The sequence below is a fragment of the Anoplophora glabripennis genome, unplaced genomic scaffold, assembly GCF_000390285.2.
Source record: "Anoplophora glabripennis isolate ALB-LARVAE unplaced genomic scaffold, Agla_2.0 scaffold352, whole genome shotgun sequence".
Taxonomy (NCBI): domain Eukaryota; kingdom Metazoa; phylum Arthropoda; class Insecta; order Coleoptera; family Cerambycidae; genus Anoplophora; species Anoplophora glabripennis.
The window spans coordinates 301,367-314,661 of record NW_019417621.1 but is presented as its reverse complement, the minus strand read 5'-3'; the positions used below and the strand labels follow the sequence as shown (position 1 = coordinate 314,661).

Here is a 13,295-nt window from a genome sequence, read left to right as displayed (position 1 = left end):
AAGCATAGCAAAGATTTCATAAATAATATGATTTTAACCGACCAATACGGCCCTGTACAGTGAAAACCGTGAGACTTAGACCCTTGCTTTGTAAAACAATTCTGAATTATTTATTGAGTTCTATTTGTGGTGTAAGTTTGATTCACTTGAACTGAAACACCCTATATAGGGTGATTCAGAATTTATCAAAAAAAAAAAAATTCTGGATGTACAGGGGACCCTTACAAATACAATTTTGTAAAGAAAAAATCAGAAAGGACAGTTCGAAAATGATTTAAAAATACACTTCTGCGCGGCACTGGAAACTGGTTCACTGTAAAACCTGACCTCATACAATGCATCAGGCATGGCGGTGATAAAAACGGACAAAAACTTTCGCAAGGAAAGAAATATTTAATAGAATTTTATAGCACCTATTTTATATCGGCAAATTCAACTGCCTTTGCCTTTATTAATTAATAAAATTAATTTGTGTTTTCAAATAATAAAATCATTCGACATATCCAACAATTGTTCAAAATTTTATCCACCAACGTGTAAACACATTTGTGTCCGTCTTACTCACTTTCTACGAACTAACACAAATGTTGTCTTGGTTCACCATAACACAAATGCTTCACCATAATACAAATGTTGTCTTGCTTTACCATAAATTAAAACGATATCCATCAACTCCGAGTTGCTATACACGCAAACCATTTTTAACACTAACTACTGAAAAACTGTTGTAAACACTATCGCAACCACGGATTTCAGTATTCGAAGTCGCTAATGCCACGTGGCTCTCCATGCGCATTGCAAATGACGCTAGAAGCTACAGTTGTCCAGCTATGTAGTGGTTGAATGTACTGCAACTTCAATAATTTTTTTCTCGGAAAGTATAAAGATTTTACAAACGATTTTTACGATATTGACTCCATTTCTCATGCCGCAGCTATTCCCAAATTTCTTTGGATAATGTTGTGAATCACCCTGTATAAAGTACAGAAAGAAAAGTGCAATTAAACAATACTTAGTAATAAAATAATTTTTAATGAATAATTCTTAAAAATACAAAAAAAAATACAAAATAATAAACATAAATACATGAATATAGAAAAAAATAGTACAAATACATATCTTCAAAAAAGTATAAGTAGAAGGTTAGAAATAACTTGAATGAACACATTCTTACTTTTCAATACATTGGATGTCTGGAACAAAATATTAATGATTTTTTTCTGTGTACAGATCGTATTTTTATTTACGAATAATATTCATCTCATTTAAAACACTTTACAAATCTGGATATCCAGGTAAGGGGAACTTTCCACTAAACTCTTCGATTTCATCTCTTAGATTAGCAATACTTTTAGCGAATTCCTCAACTTCATGAGCGGCTTTTTTGAAATCGACTAATTTTGGGCCAGATTTTGCGCTGATTTCCCTAGCCAGCTTCAAACCTCTATCGATGAAGTCGACAACCTTATCGATGTCTTCTTCTACCAACCCCCGTGTAGTTAACGCAGGTGTTCCTAAAACATTGATTGTTTTATTAGAAAAATCTAATGTACAAAATTTTGGCCACTTTTTTCCTTCGGGAAAAAGAGACTACTACTAACCTAATCTTATTCCTGAGGGATTTAAGGCACTCTTATCTCCAGGAACCGTATTCTTGTTACAAGCAATATTGATTTCCTCTAAAATAAATTCTCCCTTGGCTCCACTAAGTTTTGCCGAACGAAGATCGACTAGCAACATATGGACTTCCGTTCCTCCAGTAACCACTTTGTAACCTTTGTCTTGGAGACCGTCACTAAGTCTCTTAGCATTAGCAACAATTTGTTTCGCGTACGCAACAAATTCTGGAGTTTTTGTTTGTTTCATGCAAGTGGCAATGGCTGCGATGGCATGATTGTGTGGCCCACCTAAAAATTGTTGTCGACATTATAGGAATTAAAATCTTGACGCAAAATAAACAAACGTTAGAATTGAATTTAGGAGGGTCCAGTAAGCTAAAGAGAATTTTTAGTTTTTTCCTAGACAAAAACAATTTTTAGTAGAAAATTCTTGAACCCAGGGAAAATATTAATTTTTTTTCCAAAAATCAAAGTATGTACAGTGAAATTCCCCTTCACGGACACCCCTCTTATGCGGATACCTCCCTTGGATGGTCAGTTTCTCATGGTCCCGATCGACTCTCATATAATGCATCGTGTTAATTCTCTTGGACAGACATTCTCTTGAACGAACACGGACACAGGGAAATATTCTCTTAAACGGACAAAAAACTAAATAAAAAGGAAGCAGTTAAAAATTGCTTCCGTAAAGTAGAATTTAACCATGAAAATATGCAAAATGAAGATCAGTTAACTGAGGATATTACATCTGATCCAAAAAATAAGAATTTGTTGGAATTGACTGATAATGAAAACCTTAATGATTTTTTAAACCTAGATGAAAATTTGTATGTTGAAAATCCAGATTCAGGACTAGAAATTGAAAATCCAGTTGAAATATGAGAATTTTCCAAAGATTCTGATGTCGATGAGGTTCCAGTACCAACAGAGGCTAACACAAATTATGGTGAAGCTATTATCCTAACCGATCAGCTTAAACATTTTGCCGAAGATCAAGGAGATACAGAGTCTTTGGAGCTTCTTTCCAAAATAGAAATACGATTTCTGAACGCCATTTAAAGAAAAAGAGGAGACAAACAACAATACATATGTATTTTTGCGTCATTAAAGTGACATTTCGTTTAATTTTATGTATTACTATAATCTATTATATTTTGTAAGATAACAAATCCTTATTTTTTCCTTAAGTTTTAAGTTTTCTTTTTCATTTTAAAAACATTTGCATACATATACGTTTTAAATGTCCCAATTTCTTTAATTACGGTTTTCATAAAAAAACGATTTTTTCTTTCGTATTTCTTTTACGCGGACACCTCTCTTGAAGGAACACTTTCACTCAATCCCGTTGGTGTCCGCCCAAGGAAGATTTCACTGTATATGGAATCAAAATAAAAATATTGAAGGATACATATTTATAAATAATATAATTGCTTTCCAGGAACATTGAACTTTATAAATTGCCCAGGAAAAATTTTATTGTGAAAAAAATTGTTAAAAATTCTTGAACTATTTAGTAAAATTTCCAAAAAAATTACAGAATGAAAATAAAAAAGTAGAAGGATACACATTTGGACGCACATTACATTATGGTAATGTCAGTTTTTCTCTTATTCTATAGATCGGCAGGAAATAAAAAAAAAAAAAATACAAAATAAAATTTTCAGTCGATAGTTGTAAACAAGTTAACCCTTTCACTGCTTCAGACATATTTATTCGCTAAAAATGTATAGGACTCAAACTGCTCCAGACGAATTAATTCGTTTGAACAGTTAAATTGGATCAGGCTGCTCAAACCGTATATATTCGCAACCATGCGCATTAGTGACTCGGTTGTTGCAATTGGTATGGGGAATTTTTTCGGGCGGGGCTTATAGCGATTGTGACAAATATTTTTATGGAAGTAATAATGCCAAGATTGTTCATCTCTCTTTGAGTTTCTATTTAGTACAGTCGTCGATATACTGTATTTTATTTAAAATAAAATCGTAAAATTTATCGTAAATCATAATTTAACACAACATAATGTAAAACTATAAGTGGTCTAACTGCTCCAGATGTATATATTCGTACGCGATAAATTTTTGTGCACGATGCGGTAGCTACGTTCAGATATATTGCGCAGCGAACGGGTTAAACAAGTAAATAATTGGTTTCGGAGGACATAATGCTCAGTAACTTGCATGCGAGGAATTCGAATTTAGTCTAGACTGCCTCTAGAAACACAATTTTAAAAAAAGTGTCAGCACATTCCTCTCCCTCAAAGAACAACAGAAAATAGATTTTCGAAATGAATTTGAAAGCCATGTTTTCATGTTGGTGAACAGAAAGAAGTCAAGGGAGCTGGATCGGGCGAGTACGGTGGATACCGCAGAAATTTGTGGCACAGTTCGTGCAATTTGACAATGACAATTCCAGATGAATGTGCTGGTGTGTTATCGTTATGAAACAGCAACTTTTTCTTAGCCAAATGGAGTCGTGTCTTCTTCAGTTTTTCATGGAATTGGTCCAATAATTCACTGTAGTACTGTCCCGTGATTTCTTCCTTTCTACAAAAAGTCCATGAGAATTACTCCCTTCGAATCTCAAAAAATTGTGTTTATGCCCCTTCGGAGCAGATTCACCCAGAAAAATCCATTGTTTCGACTGTCGCTCGGTCTCTGCCATATAATAACGTATCGAGGTTTCATCAATGGCGACGACTCGACACAAAAACTCCTACAAATTGCGCTTAAAGAGGCCCAAACACTGCTTTGACATTGACAGTCATATCCTACCCCATTAGGCTGACACCTTTTTCACAATTATCATGTAAAATATCCATCGCTGTTCCATACGATACTCCTATGGCCTCTGCTACTTCGTACACTAGTTTGACGATCAGTGAGGATCATGTCGTGGACCTTTTCAATGATTTCTTTGGTAATCACATCTGCCGGAGTGACCTGGCCACTCAACAAAAACAGATGTACGACCACGTTTAAATTCGTTGAATCAATATCTCACGGTTGTCATAGATGATGAAGAGTCTCTATAGACAGCATCCAACTTCGCTATTATTTCTTCATGTTTTTCCATCCAAAAATAAAAAGCGAATACGCTTTTCCGTAATAATGGATCGATATTGGTCTTTTTCCATTTTATCCAGAAACACGAAACACGTGTGATACCTGATAATTGGCTGCCAAATAAAAACTAATCAAATCAGTTTGGAATTTAGTACGTTGTCGTTTGATAGATGGCAGTACACGATGGTAATGTCAACTTCGCTCAGCAACACCACCTGTCTTCAAACACATATTGATCAACTATCGTAATCATGTTAGTTAGTTCTCATGAATGTAAAAAGTATTATTTAGTAAATGTATATACACATAATTATTATAGTAGCATCTGCACCTGAAATTGACTCCCTTTAAACTTACTTTTGGATGTGCTACTGGTACACAGATCTAATACCCTCCCTTAGTAGTATAAAATTAGTTTTCTTTAGTTTTAATTATTGTAAATTGTCCGCCATAACTGAATACTTAAATAAATAAATTTCCTATTTAGTACGTCGGTAGAAGTTACTGGACACCAGCAGACCTACCAAAAATTAGTAGAAATGGCAACAATGACTAATAAACTCCGACTTATCATCTAAATTAACTAGAAGCCAAAAAACAATGCCTAAAAATAATAAAGCATTAAAAACATGATATTGTACCTTGCAATCCAGGAAATACTGCTTGGTTGATCCTATTCTCTAAATCGTATAAGATTTTTTCGCCTTTAGGAGTAACCGACCTTACCCCTTTCCTGAAAAATATAACGCCTGCCCTGGGACCCCTCAGACTTTTATGCGTTGTGGTAGATACTACATCGCTATATTCAAATGGACTGGGGGTTACACCTAAAAAGGGCAATCATATAATCAGTCATTAATTAGTCCTGCTAACTGATGAATTCAATGAAAAATAATATTCTATACCCCAGTGCCAAAATAGTAGGCAGTAATAGTCATCATAAATAAATCAAATCACATCTGATAAAATAATTTTGCCTGCATGGTTTCAACGTGCTCTTTATTTCGGATTCTTTTCCAAAAATATGCAGCTTATGCTCGTGCATTTGGAAAGTTCTATTGTTACAAGAGTCTATTTCTTATCGTGTACAAAAAAGAGAGATGACTGATGTGCATAGTTTAACTTTTTGAAACCTGGTTGTGTTTTATATTTTTGGTATTCAAAATCGACACGGCCTATTTGATAAGTGCAGTCGTAAATGTAACAATGTGTGAATGTTAGGCATCGCAGTGACTGATGAGAAATATAGAGTTCTTACCAAAAGTGTCCGTTAGAAGTGTTTATAATAATAACTGTAACTGTCACTAATAAGTTACAAAGTGGTGAGGGTGGAAAAAAACTAAATATGTGGCAGAAAAAAATTGAAATTGGAAAAAACTTCCAACATTAAAGCAATCTCAAAAAAAGATTTACCTAAATTGCTCAGTTTTACTACGTACTATGTAAGAAATTATTTTCATTATTAAAAAAGAAAGTAGGTATGCTAATAGAAAAAAAAAAACTGTAGTATGGCTAAGAGAGTATTTAGAAAAAATACAGACTCTTCATAAATGATTATAAGCCATGTGACTAAGTAATTTTGTTTAGAACAGGAATTTTATTTCCTTCGTGTTGACAATTCAATTTTGGTAAAATTAAAAATTATTAAAACACAAAAGTCCATTTCACGGGCTGGTGATTGGCGTAATTTTTCATGAGATTTTATTCAACCAACCAGCGATCAGGTTATCTCGAGTGTAGACATAACGATTTGTCATTGATCATTGTAAGTGAATCATTAATATTGGTGATGCGAGAATTTAGAAATTTTCAGTTAACAATACCATCCGTGCAATGTTGGGTTGCCTCAGCTCTGCAGTCACGCGGATTGTAATCATTTATGAAGTCTCTGTATTCTGTATTAGTCTTGCACATCGAAAATGAAAATTCATTATTTCGATGAGCCATGGATAAATAAAGAAAATGAAGGTTTCCAAGGTTTAGTAGATGAGATGCATTTTTAGAAGAATTCTCTACAGAATTAAAGGCATTCTCTTGGAAAGGATGTCAATTAACAATAGACCTTTTTAGTAGTGACGTCACATACGCCAAATAATAGGCAACCCCACAGTGCACATTGTCATGAAGAATTTCTCAATATTTTTATTAGATCGATTTTCGACCTTATGTACTTTGGACATAAGTGCCAAAAAAAATGGCTTCTTTGTCATGACCTTAAATATCGCGATATTCTGGCAATATTAGAAATATTTAAATTTATAGAACAATATTGACTTTTATAGTAATTAATAAGTAAAAAATTATTTCAATGTTACTGAGCATGCGCATTAAAGATGATTTCATGTAAGCGAAGTAGCCCCACAACAGGATATCATTCAAGAAAAGTTTGGTTGTGGTTAAGAGTACGTCTATAATAAACCACTTGAAGAAAAAAACGCTCGATAAACACACTGACACAGTGCAACACCAGAAAAATAATAAAAATACTTAGTAGAACTAGAAAATGCCAAGATTAAACAAAACAAGAGAAAATATTAGTGATAACATATCAAGATCTCACCCATGTATGAGAGCTATTCTTTCCAAGCATGCCCATTAGAAATAACACCGCTAATGTTAAATTTTTACTTAATTTAAATTTAGTAATATTCTTTTATATAGTACACAAGGGTCAAGGGTCTGAACAATAAAGCGGCCAACAGTCCTGGATTCTGTGGGACAGTCCCATAATAATAATGGTTATCCCGTATTATAACATTTACTAAAACAGTCCCGCAGAATGTCTAATGCGTCCCGAAAGTCCCACATTCTCGGAGTAGGTACTAGCATATTGACCATATTGTACTGTAAGGCAGCAGAAATCAATTACCGAGAAGTCAAGTCAAGAAGAAGAAGAGATCAGAGACATCTCTAAAAGTAGAAACGTTGAGCGCAATGCTTTCATTTAAATTTAATATGGGAAATTGTGAAAATTTTTATATTCTGAAGCAAAACTCGGATTTAGCAAAAAAATGTCAATAGTGAAAAATATGATTTTAAAAATAATTAATTTTAATGCAATTACAGGGTTCGTAGCGGCTGGGAAATCCGGGAAAAGTCAGGGAATTTGTTATTCTTCATAGGAAATAGGGAATAGTCAATGAATTTTAAAAATATTCATGAGTCATGGAATTTGATGTTTGCAACTGGAAATTTTGTGAAAGCCGGCCCTGGGTTCTTGAAAGAGAAACCTATTTGTGGTTTTGAAACCTTTATAAGAGGTCGTTAGGATATAAAAAAGATTATGGAGTCCAATCGAGAAAAAATTTAATTAATGCACCAATTAGTATGTAAAAATGAACTACAAGTGACTTGGATTTTTTTTATAAGTCAAGGAAAACCCATGTAAGGTGTAGGTAGGTAGGTATGCTCCGCATTGACTGTTTAAAAAGTTGTCCACCTTACTGTACAATTTCAACCATGACAATTTGTTGCGGGTTGCCTAAATATACAATACGTCACACTAAAAGAGTCTATTACAGGTATTGGAATTAGATTGGAAGTGAATGTGGATTTTTTTATAATGTGTTCAATTTCTGACAAACAAACGATTTCCATTAGGACATGAACACTAAGAAATGGGCATATATTTGTTTAAATGTCTAGAAATAACATATAACCTTGTAGTGAAAATATTAGGAATCTATTAATGGTTATTAATTGGAGGGCTCAGAAGCCAAGCAGTGTAAGTCACTTCTCTGGAAATTGAGTTACCTATTGAAGATTTCTTCTTAAAGTTGAAATGTATGAATGTATGAAATGTTACCTATATCTCAATAAAAATAATTATTAGATTAAAAGATATGCACGGATTATGAGTCACTGTCCACTATTTCAGCATTGGAGCATATATGTACTTATTTTTACCTGCAGCTACCAGCCCAGATATATGCGCCATATCCGAAAACAAATACGCCCCTACTTCATCGCATATTTCACGGAACCGCTTATAATCTAATGGTCTGGAATAACAACTGACACCGGCAATTATGACCCTTGGTTTGAAAAGCCTAGCACTTATTAAGAGCTGATCATAATCAATCAAACCAGTTGCAGGGTCAACCTAGGAATAAATTATTAATTTAGTCACACATTATCAGTAAATTACTTACTTTATAAGGCATAGATTCGAAGAAGAGTGAAGTTGCAGAGATTTTCTTGGACGGGGTAAAGAAACCGTGAGTTAAATGTCCCCCATCGGGAAGGTCAAGTCCCATAATACGTCCGTGAGGTTCAGTAATACCTAATATCAATTTTCAAATTATGTAAATTTAATTAAATTTATAAAAAAAATATTTATGAATGAATTTATTTATTACCTGTATATACAGCAAAATTTGCTGGTGATCCGGAATAAGGTTGTACATTCACACCCCACTTTTCAGAGTCTAAATTGTAAGCTTCTAGTGCTCTTTTTTGTGCTAAGATCTCAATCTGGTCGATATACTCGTTACCTCCATAGTACCTAAAAGTGTGATCCATTTAAGAAGGAAACAGTTGCCACGTTCCCGGTTTAGGCTTTTTTTATATTTCAAAGAAATTGTCTATATAGTTGGTGTATTTACTAATTCACATCCTTCCGGTGAACATTTTGACGTCCAAACTTATTGATTAATTTTAAACATAACTAACTTTGCTTCATGTGGAAATTGCATTTTATGTCAATGAAAATTTGACTAAACTGTCAAGACTTTGGACTAAAAGCCAGGTACATTTTACGAATGCGAAAATATTTGTGCAAATAGAGTATTTGTACAATAGTATATTAAACAACAAGGTTTGAAAACGACTCTTTGCACACGAGTGAGACATATAGGCGAGGTCCACAAGTCGAGCAAGTGTGCAAAGAGGTTTTCAAACAAGTTTTTTACAATACTTTTTATACGACTGCAAACAGAGACCACAAAAATCAAATTTTAATTTAAATCGTTTTTATTACTAAAATTGCCAACGCATTAACAAAATAAATTAAATACAACGTTTAATTTAACTCGTTTTTATTAAGAAAATTGCTAACGCATTAACAAAAGAAACTAATATTTAATATTTATGGTAACATTTGAACATTCCTTCAAGGTTATGCTGGGAAAAGCAGCACCTTGTTTTCGGTAATAGAGAATATTTTTAATGTCGTGTTTTTAGTGCAGTTTTTCAGCGTGCGGTTGTTGTTTATACGTTTAATATATCGTAAAAACGATATATTAAAGAAAAAATTTAAAGAATATATACTAAATTTTATTCTTTGTAATTCTGTACTGTCCTGCTCCTGCATCATAAATTATATCAAATATATTAATACAATAAATCCCTCGACAAATCCTTATTCATTTCAAAATTAAAAACTAAAAAAAATTGTATGTAACAAATAACAATAAAAAAATTAAAGTACTTTATCCACCCTTGCTGTTAAACTATTATTTTATCAACCCTTGAAGTTCAAATGCTACTTGATCTTTGATGTAAGTTGTATAAAGTACATTTTAGCATTTGCTATTATAGAAAAAATTAATTTTGCAATATGCCTAATATTTTATATTGACGTGATGCTAAGAATTATTGAATACTGAATTTATCAGTGTAAATAATATTGACGTCAGAAATTCTAACATTTTCAAGCCAAAGAATAATTTCAAATAATACTGTATCAGTATACAGATATCATGTATTAATGTAGTTGAAATTTAGAATTTGCTGGAGCTAAATCTAAAAAGTTTCTATTCTATGTATGTACATCATATATTTCAACATTTCCTTGATAAGCTTTGTTTAAAAAACAAGTCATATCAACATGTCAATAAAATTATGAAATGTAGTATACAAGGCAAGTAGTTCTTATATTGAAATAAGAATATGGATTTGCGACTATTTTACTTTTTTTGTTCTTTCTGTTCATCCCAGTTTACCCTTCACATTGAAATATATTCCCTTTTATGTACAATAATATTAGTAAAAAATAACATACTTATTACCTACAAAATTACACAAGCGATTCTCTGACTAAAAATGAGAAAAAAAGTCTAATGAAGAGCTGCTTTGTTTTTTAAATACAACAGAATTGAAAGCTTTATTTTTTAAGTATTCTCACTATTCATTTTACATGTTTCCTAGCAGATTGAATGATACCAATGATTTAGTTAATGGTTGAACCCGCATATTTTATAGTTTTACTTAAATTAGCCAAGAAATCACATTAAAACTGTGATATATTGATGAGTAAAACAGAAAAGATCTCTTTTCTGTTAGTTTTCACAAAAAAAATTAAAGGGACTAGAAAGGTTGTCCTAAAAAATGATCAACTTGTAGATTACCTGGCAAGATAATTTATACATATTCAAAACAATGCTGAATGTTCAGAATTTGATGTGATTATATTAAAAAATATGTCAATGAAAATAACTAGCCTTGTACTCCAAAAATTTAGTGTTTATGGACCAATCTTCATACAAACTTTTCTTACTTATTTTTTAATCTAGAATTTGGTAATGAAGTTTAGCAAGCTAACTAACTATGGGACATCTGATTTGGTGACGTTTTCGTGAGATGATGGAATTTTTGGGATACATTTTATTTGGCAATGTTGTATATTTGTAAAGCAACATGTATATTATAAATAGCATACCTTTGTCCTGGTAATCCTTCCGAATACTTATTGTGCAGACACGAACCTAAACACTGCAGAACAGAAAAAGTTGTAAAATTTTCTGAGGCTATCAGTTCCAATCCAACTCGCTGCCTGTGTTTTTCTTTTTTAATGAGGTCCCACAATTCAGGATCAGAATCCTGAAGATTTGCATTAAGAACTTTAGCAATGTTATCGATATTATTACTCATCTTTCTTGAATGTAATGCAACTGATCTCTGAAAAAGTTGAAATAAATTTTTACTTAGTTTAGATTTTAGAAAGCATAAACTATTCATTTTTTGTTTATTTTTTTTAACTTGTTTCAAAGATGAATGAATATGTAGGTTAATTTTTACTAACCTTAAAAAAAAAACTAACTGAGAAATGAGAAATAGTTACTCTGGTTAAAGCATTTAATGATAATACAAAGCAGCTGACAAACCTCTTTATACTATTATTTTTAATAATACAAATCAGTTAATATAACAAATATCGATAACTTTATCTTGGTTCAACAAATTGGTAAATTACCAGATAGGTCACAGTTGCAAAGGTTAACTTATTACTTAACTTTCTACAGTAATAAATACATTTTGTAATAAGTTAAAACAACATACTTAAATACATTTATTTCAATAAATAATAAATTAATAATGTTCTCTTACCTTCGGCATCAACAGGTGGTTACACGTGCGATAAACGCGGGAAAACATGTCAAAATTCAAAATGTAAATTAGGACACGGATACAACATGCATTTTTTCTTATACGACGAATTTAAAATGTTATTCAAGAGAAAGACGTGATGACTGATGACCCCTCGATAACTTTTTGCGTCATCAGTGAAGAAACTGATAGAGGACTATAGTAAATAAATATAAGAATTTCGCATTGCAGGGGGTAAATGTGTAATTGATAAATTTTGTAATAGTAAGTGGAAAATTATCGTATTTTTTATGAGGTCTTATAAGGTCAAAAATATAAGGTTTAATCATTTTTGATTCTGTTTAGCGTCTACAATCGTCCAAGCAAATATACCTATATTCTCAGTATGCATAGAATTAGTTTTTTCCCAAAAAGGGATGGTAGATGTGTTTTTGCGATATCTTAAAAGAATTTTGAGATATATTATTTACTTTATTTTAAATTTAGGACATCAGAACACTAATTTACATGTTGCGTAACACATTGTTTTAGAGGACTTTTTTGTTATTTTTACTCCGTTTTAAAACTGATTTGAAAAGTATTGATTAAAATATTAGTGAGAAAAAAAAATTTTTTAATAATTATTTTTGAAAAATTCCAGTTATATATATGGGGTGTGCAACTGTAAAATTTCATAACATCTTTATTTGCACACAAAGCATGTCTGGGAGTCTGGGGGATGGGTAAAACAGCTCTCAGAAAACACAAAAAAATATTGGTGTTGAAAAATAGCCTTCTACTATTCAGCATTCAGCCATGCTTGATTGTGAAAATCTGTCATTATTTCAAATCCGTATAGTACCTTCCATCTCAGATGGTAGATATGACGATGATATATTATAAAATACTAGAAAAATTTCTTAGAATGAAAAACTAAACACTGATGAAACTGGTATGCAAAATTTCTTCTTTGATTTTTTGATTGATTTCAGAATCTCGTGAGTAAATAAGCGCTCTTTCTGTATAAGATATACAACAAAATGTCAATAAGAAAAGTTTATCACAATGAGAAACTGAGTATGCATATAAAATTTTATTATCATATATATGCTTAATTTGAAAAAAATAAAATCAAGCAAAATATCAAAGTAGACAACTGAGCAATTAAAATTTTGTACATATATTCAGTTACTTAGGTATTATAAGAAACTTTTAATATTTTGTCGTATCTCATACAAACAGGGCATTTTACTAGCAAAAAAGCTGAAAGGGAGTAATTAAATCAAATTAGCTGTAAGACACTGAT

General features: G+C 31.9%; 1 protein-coding gene across 2 annotated transcripts; it reads right to left on the bottom strand.

Annotated features, from left to right (window-relative positions):
• Positions 1 to 1,073: 1,073 nt before the first annotated feature.
• On the bottom strand, positions 1,074 to 12,120 carry LOC108910076 (serine hydroxymethyltransferase, cytosolic). Of its 2 annotated transcripts, none has more exons than XM_018714577.1 (8): positions 12,011 to 12,120; positions 11,343 to 11,581; positions 9,043 to 9,188; positions 8,836 to 8,966; positions 8,591 to 8,786; positions 5,326 to 5,511; positions 1,602 to 1,907; positions 1,074 to 1,514 (listed from the first exon to the last, which is right to left on the bottom strand). In XM_018714577.1, exons 1-8 carry the CDS (start codon positions 12,056 to 12,058, stop codon positions 1,276 to 1,278), a joined length of 1,491 nt encoding a protein of 496 aa, XP_018570093.1. In that variant the 5' UTR covers positions 12,059 to 12,120; the 3' UTR covers positions 1,074 to 1,275. The 2 variants fall into 2 exon arrangements, with proteins under 2 accessions (XP_018570093.1, XP_018570094.1); XM_018714578.2 differs by lacking the exon at positions 12,011 to 12,120 and adding an exon at positions 11,706 to 11,792.
• Positions 12,121 to 13,295: the final 1,175 nt, after the last annotated feature.

Bases quoted from the DNA above. Each gene is read 5' to 3' on its own strand.
- LOC108910076 (XM_018714577.1), bottom strand. From the start codon at position 12,058: ATGTTTTCCCGCGTTTATCGCACGTGTAACCACCTGTTGATGCCGAAG. The intron at 8,967-9,042 runs GTAATAAATAAA...AATTGATATTAG, and splicing joins AAATTTTGCTGTATATACAG to GTATTACTGAACCTCACGGA. The intron at 1,908-5,325 runs GTACAATATCAT...AACAATTTTTAG, and splicing joins AGTATTTCCTGGATTGCAAG to GTGGGCCACACAATCATGCC.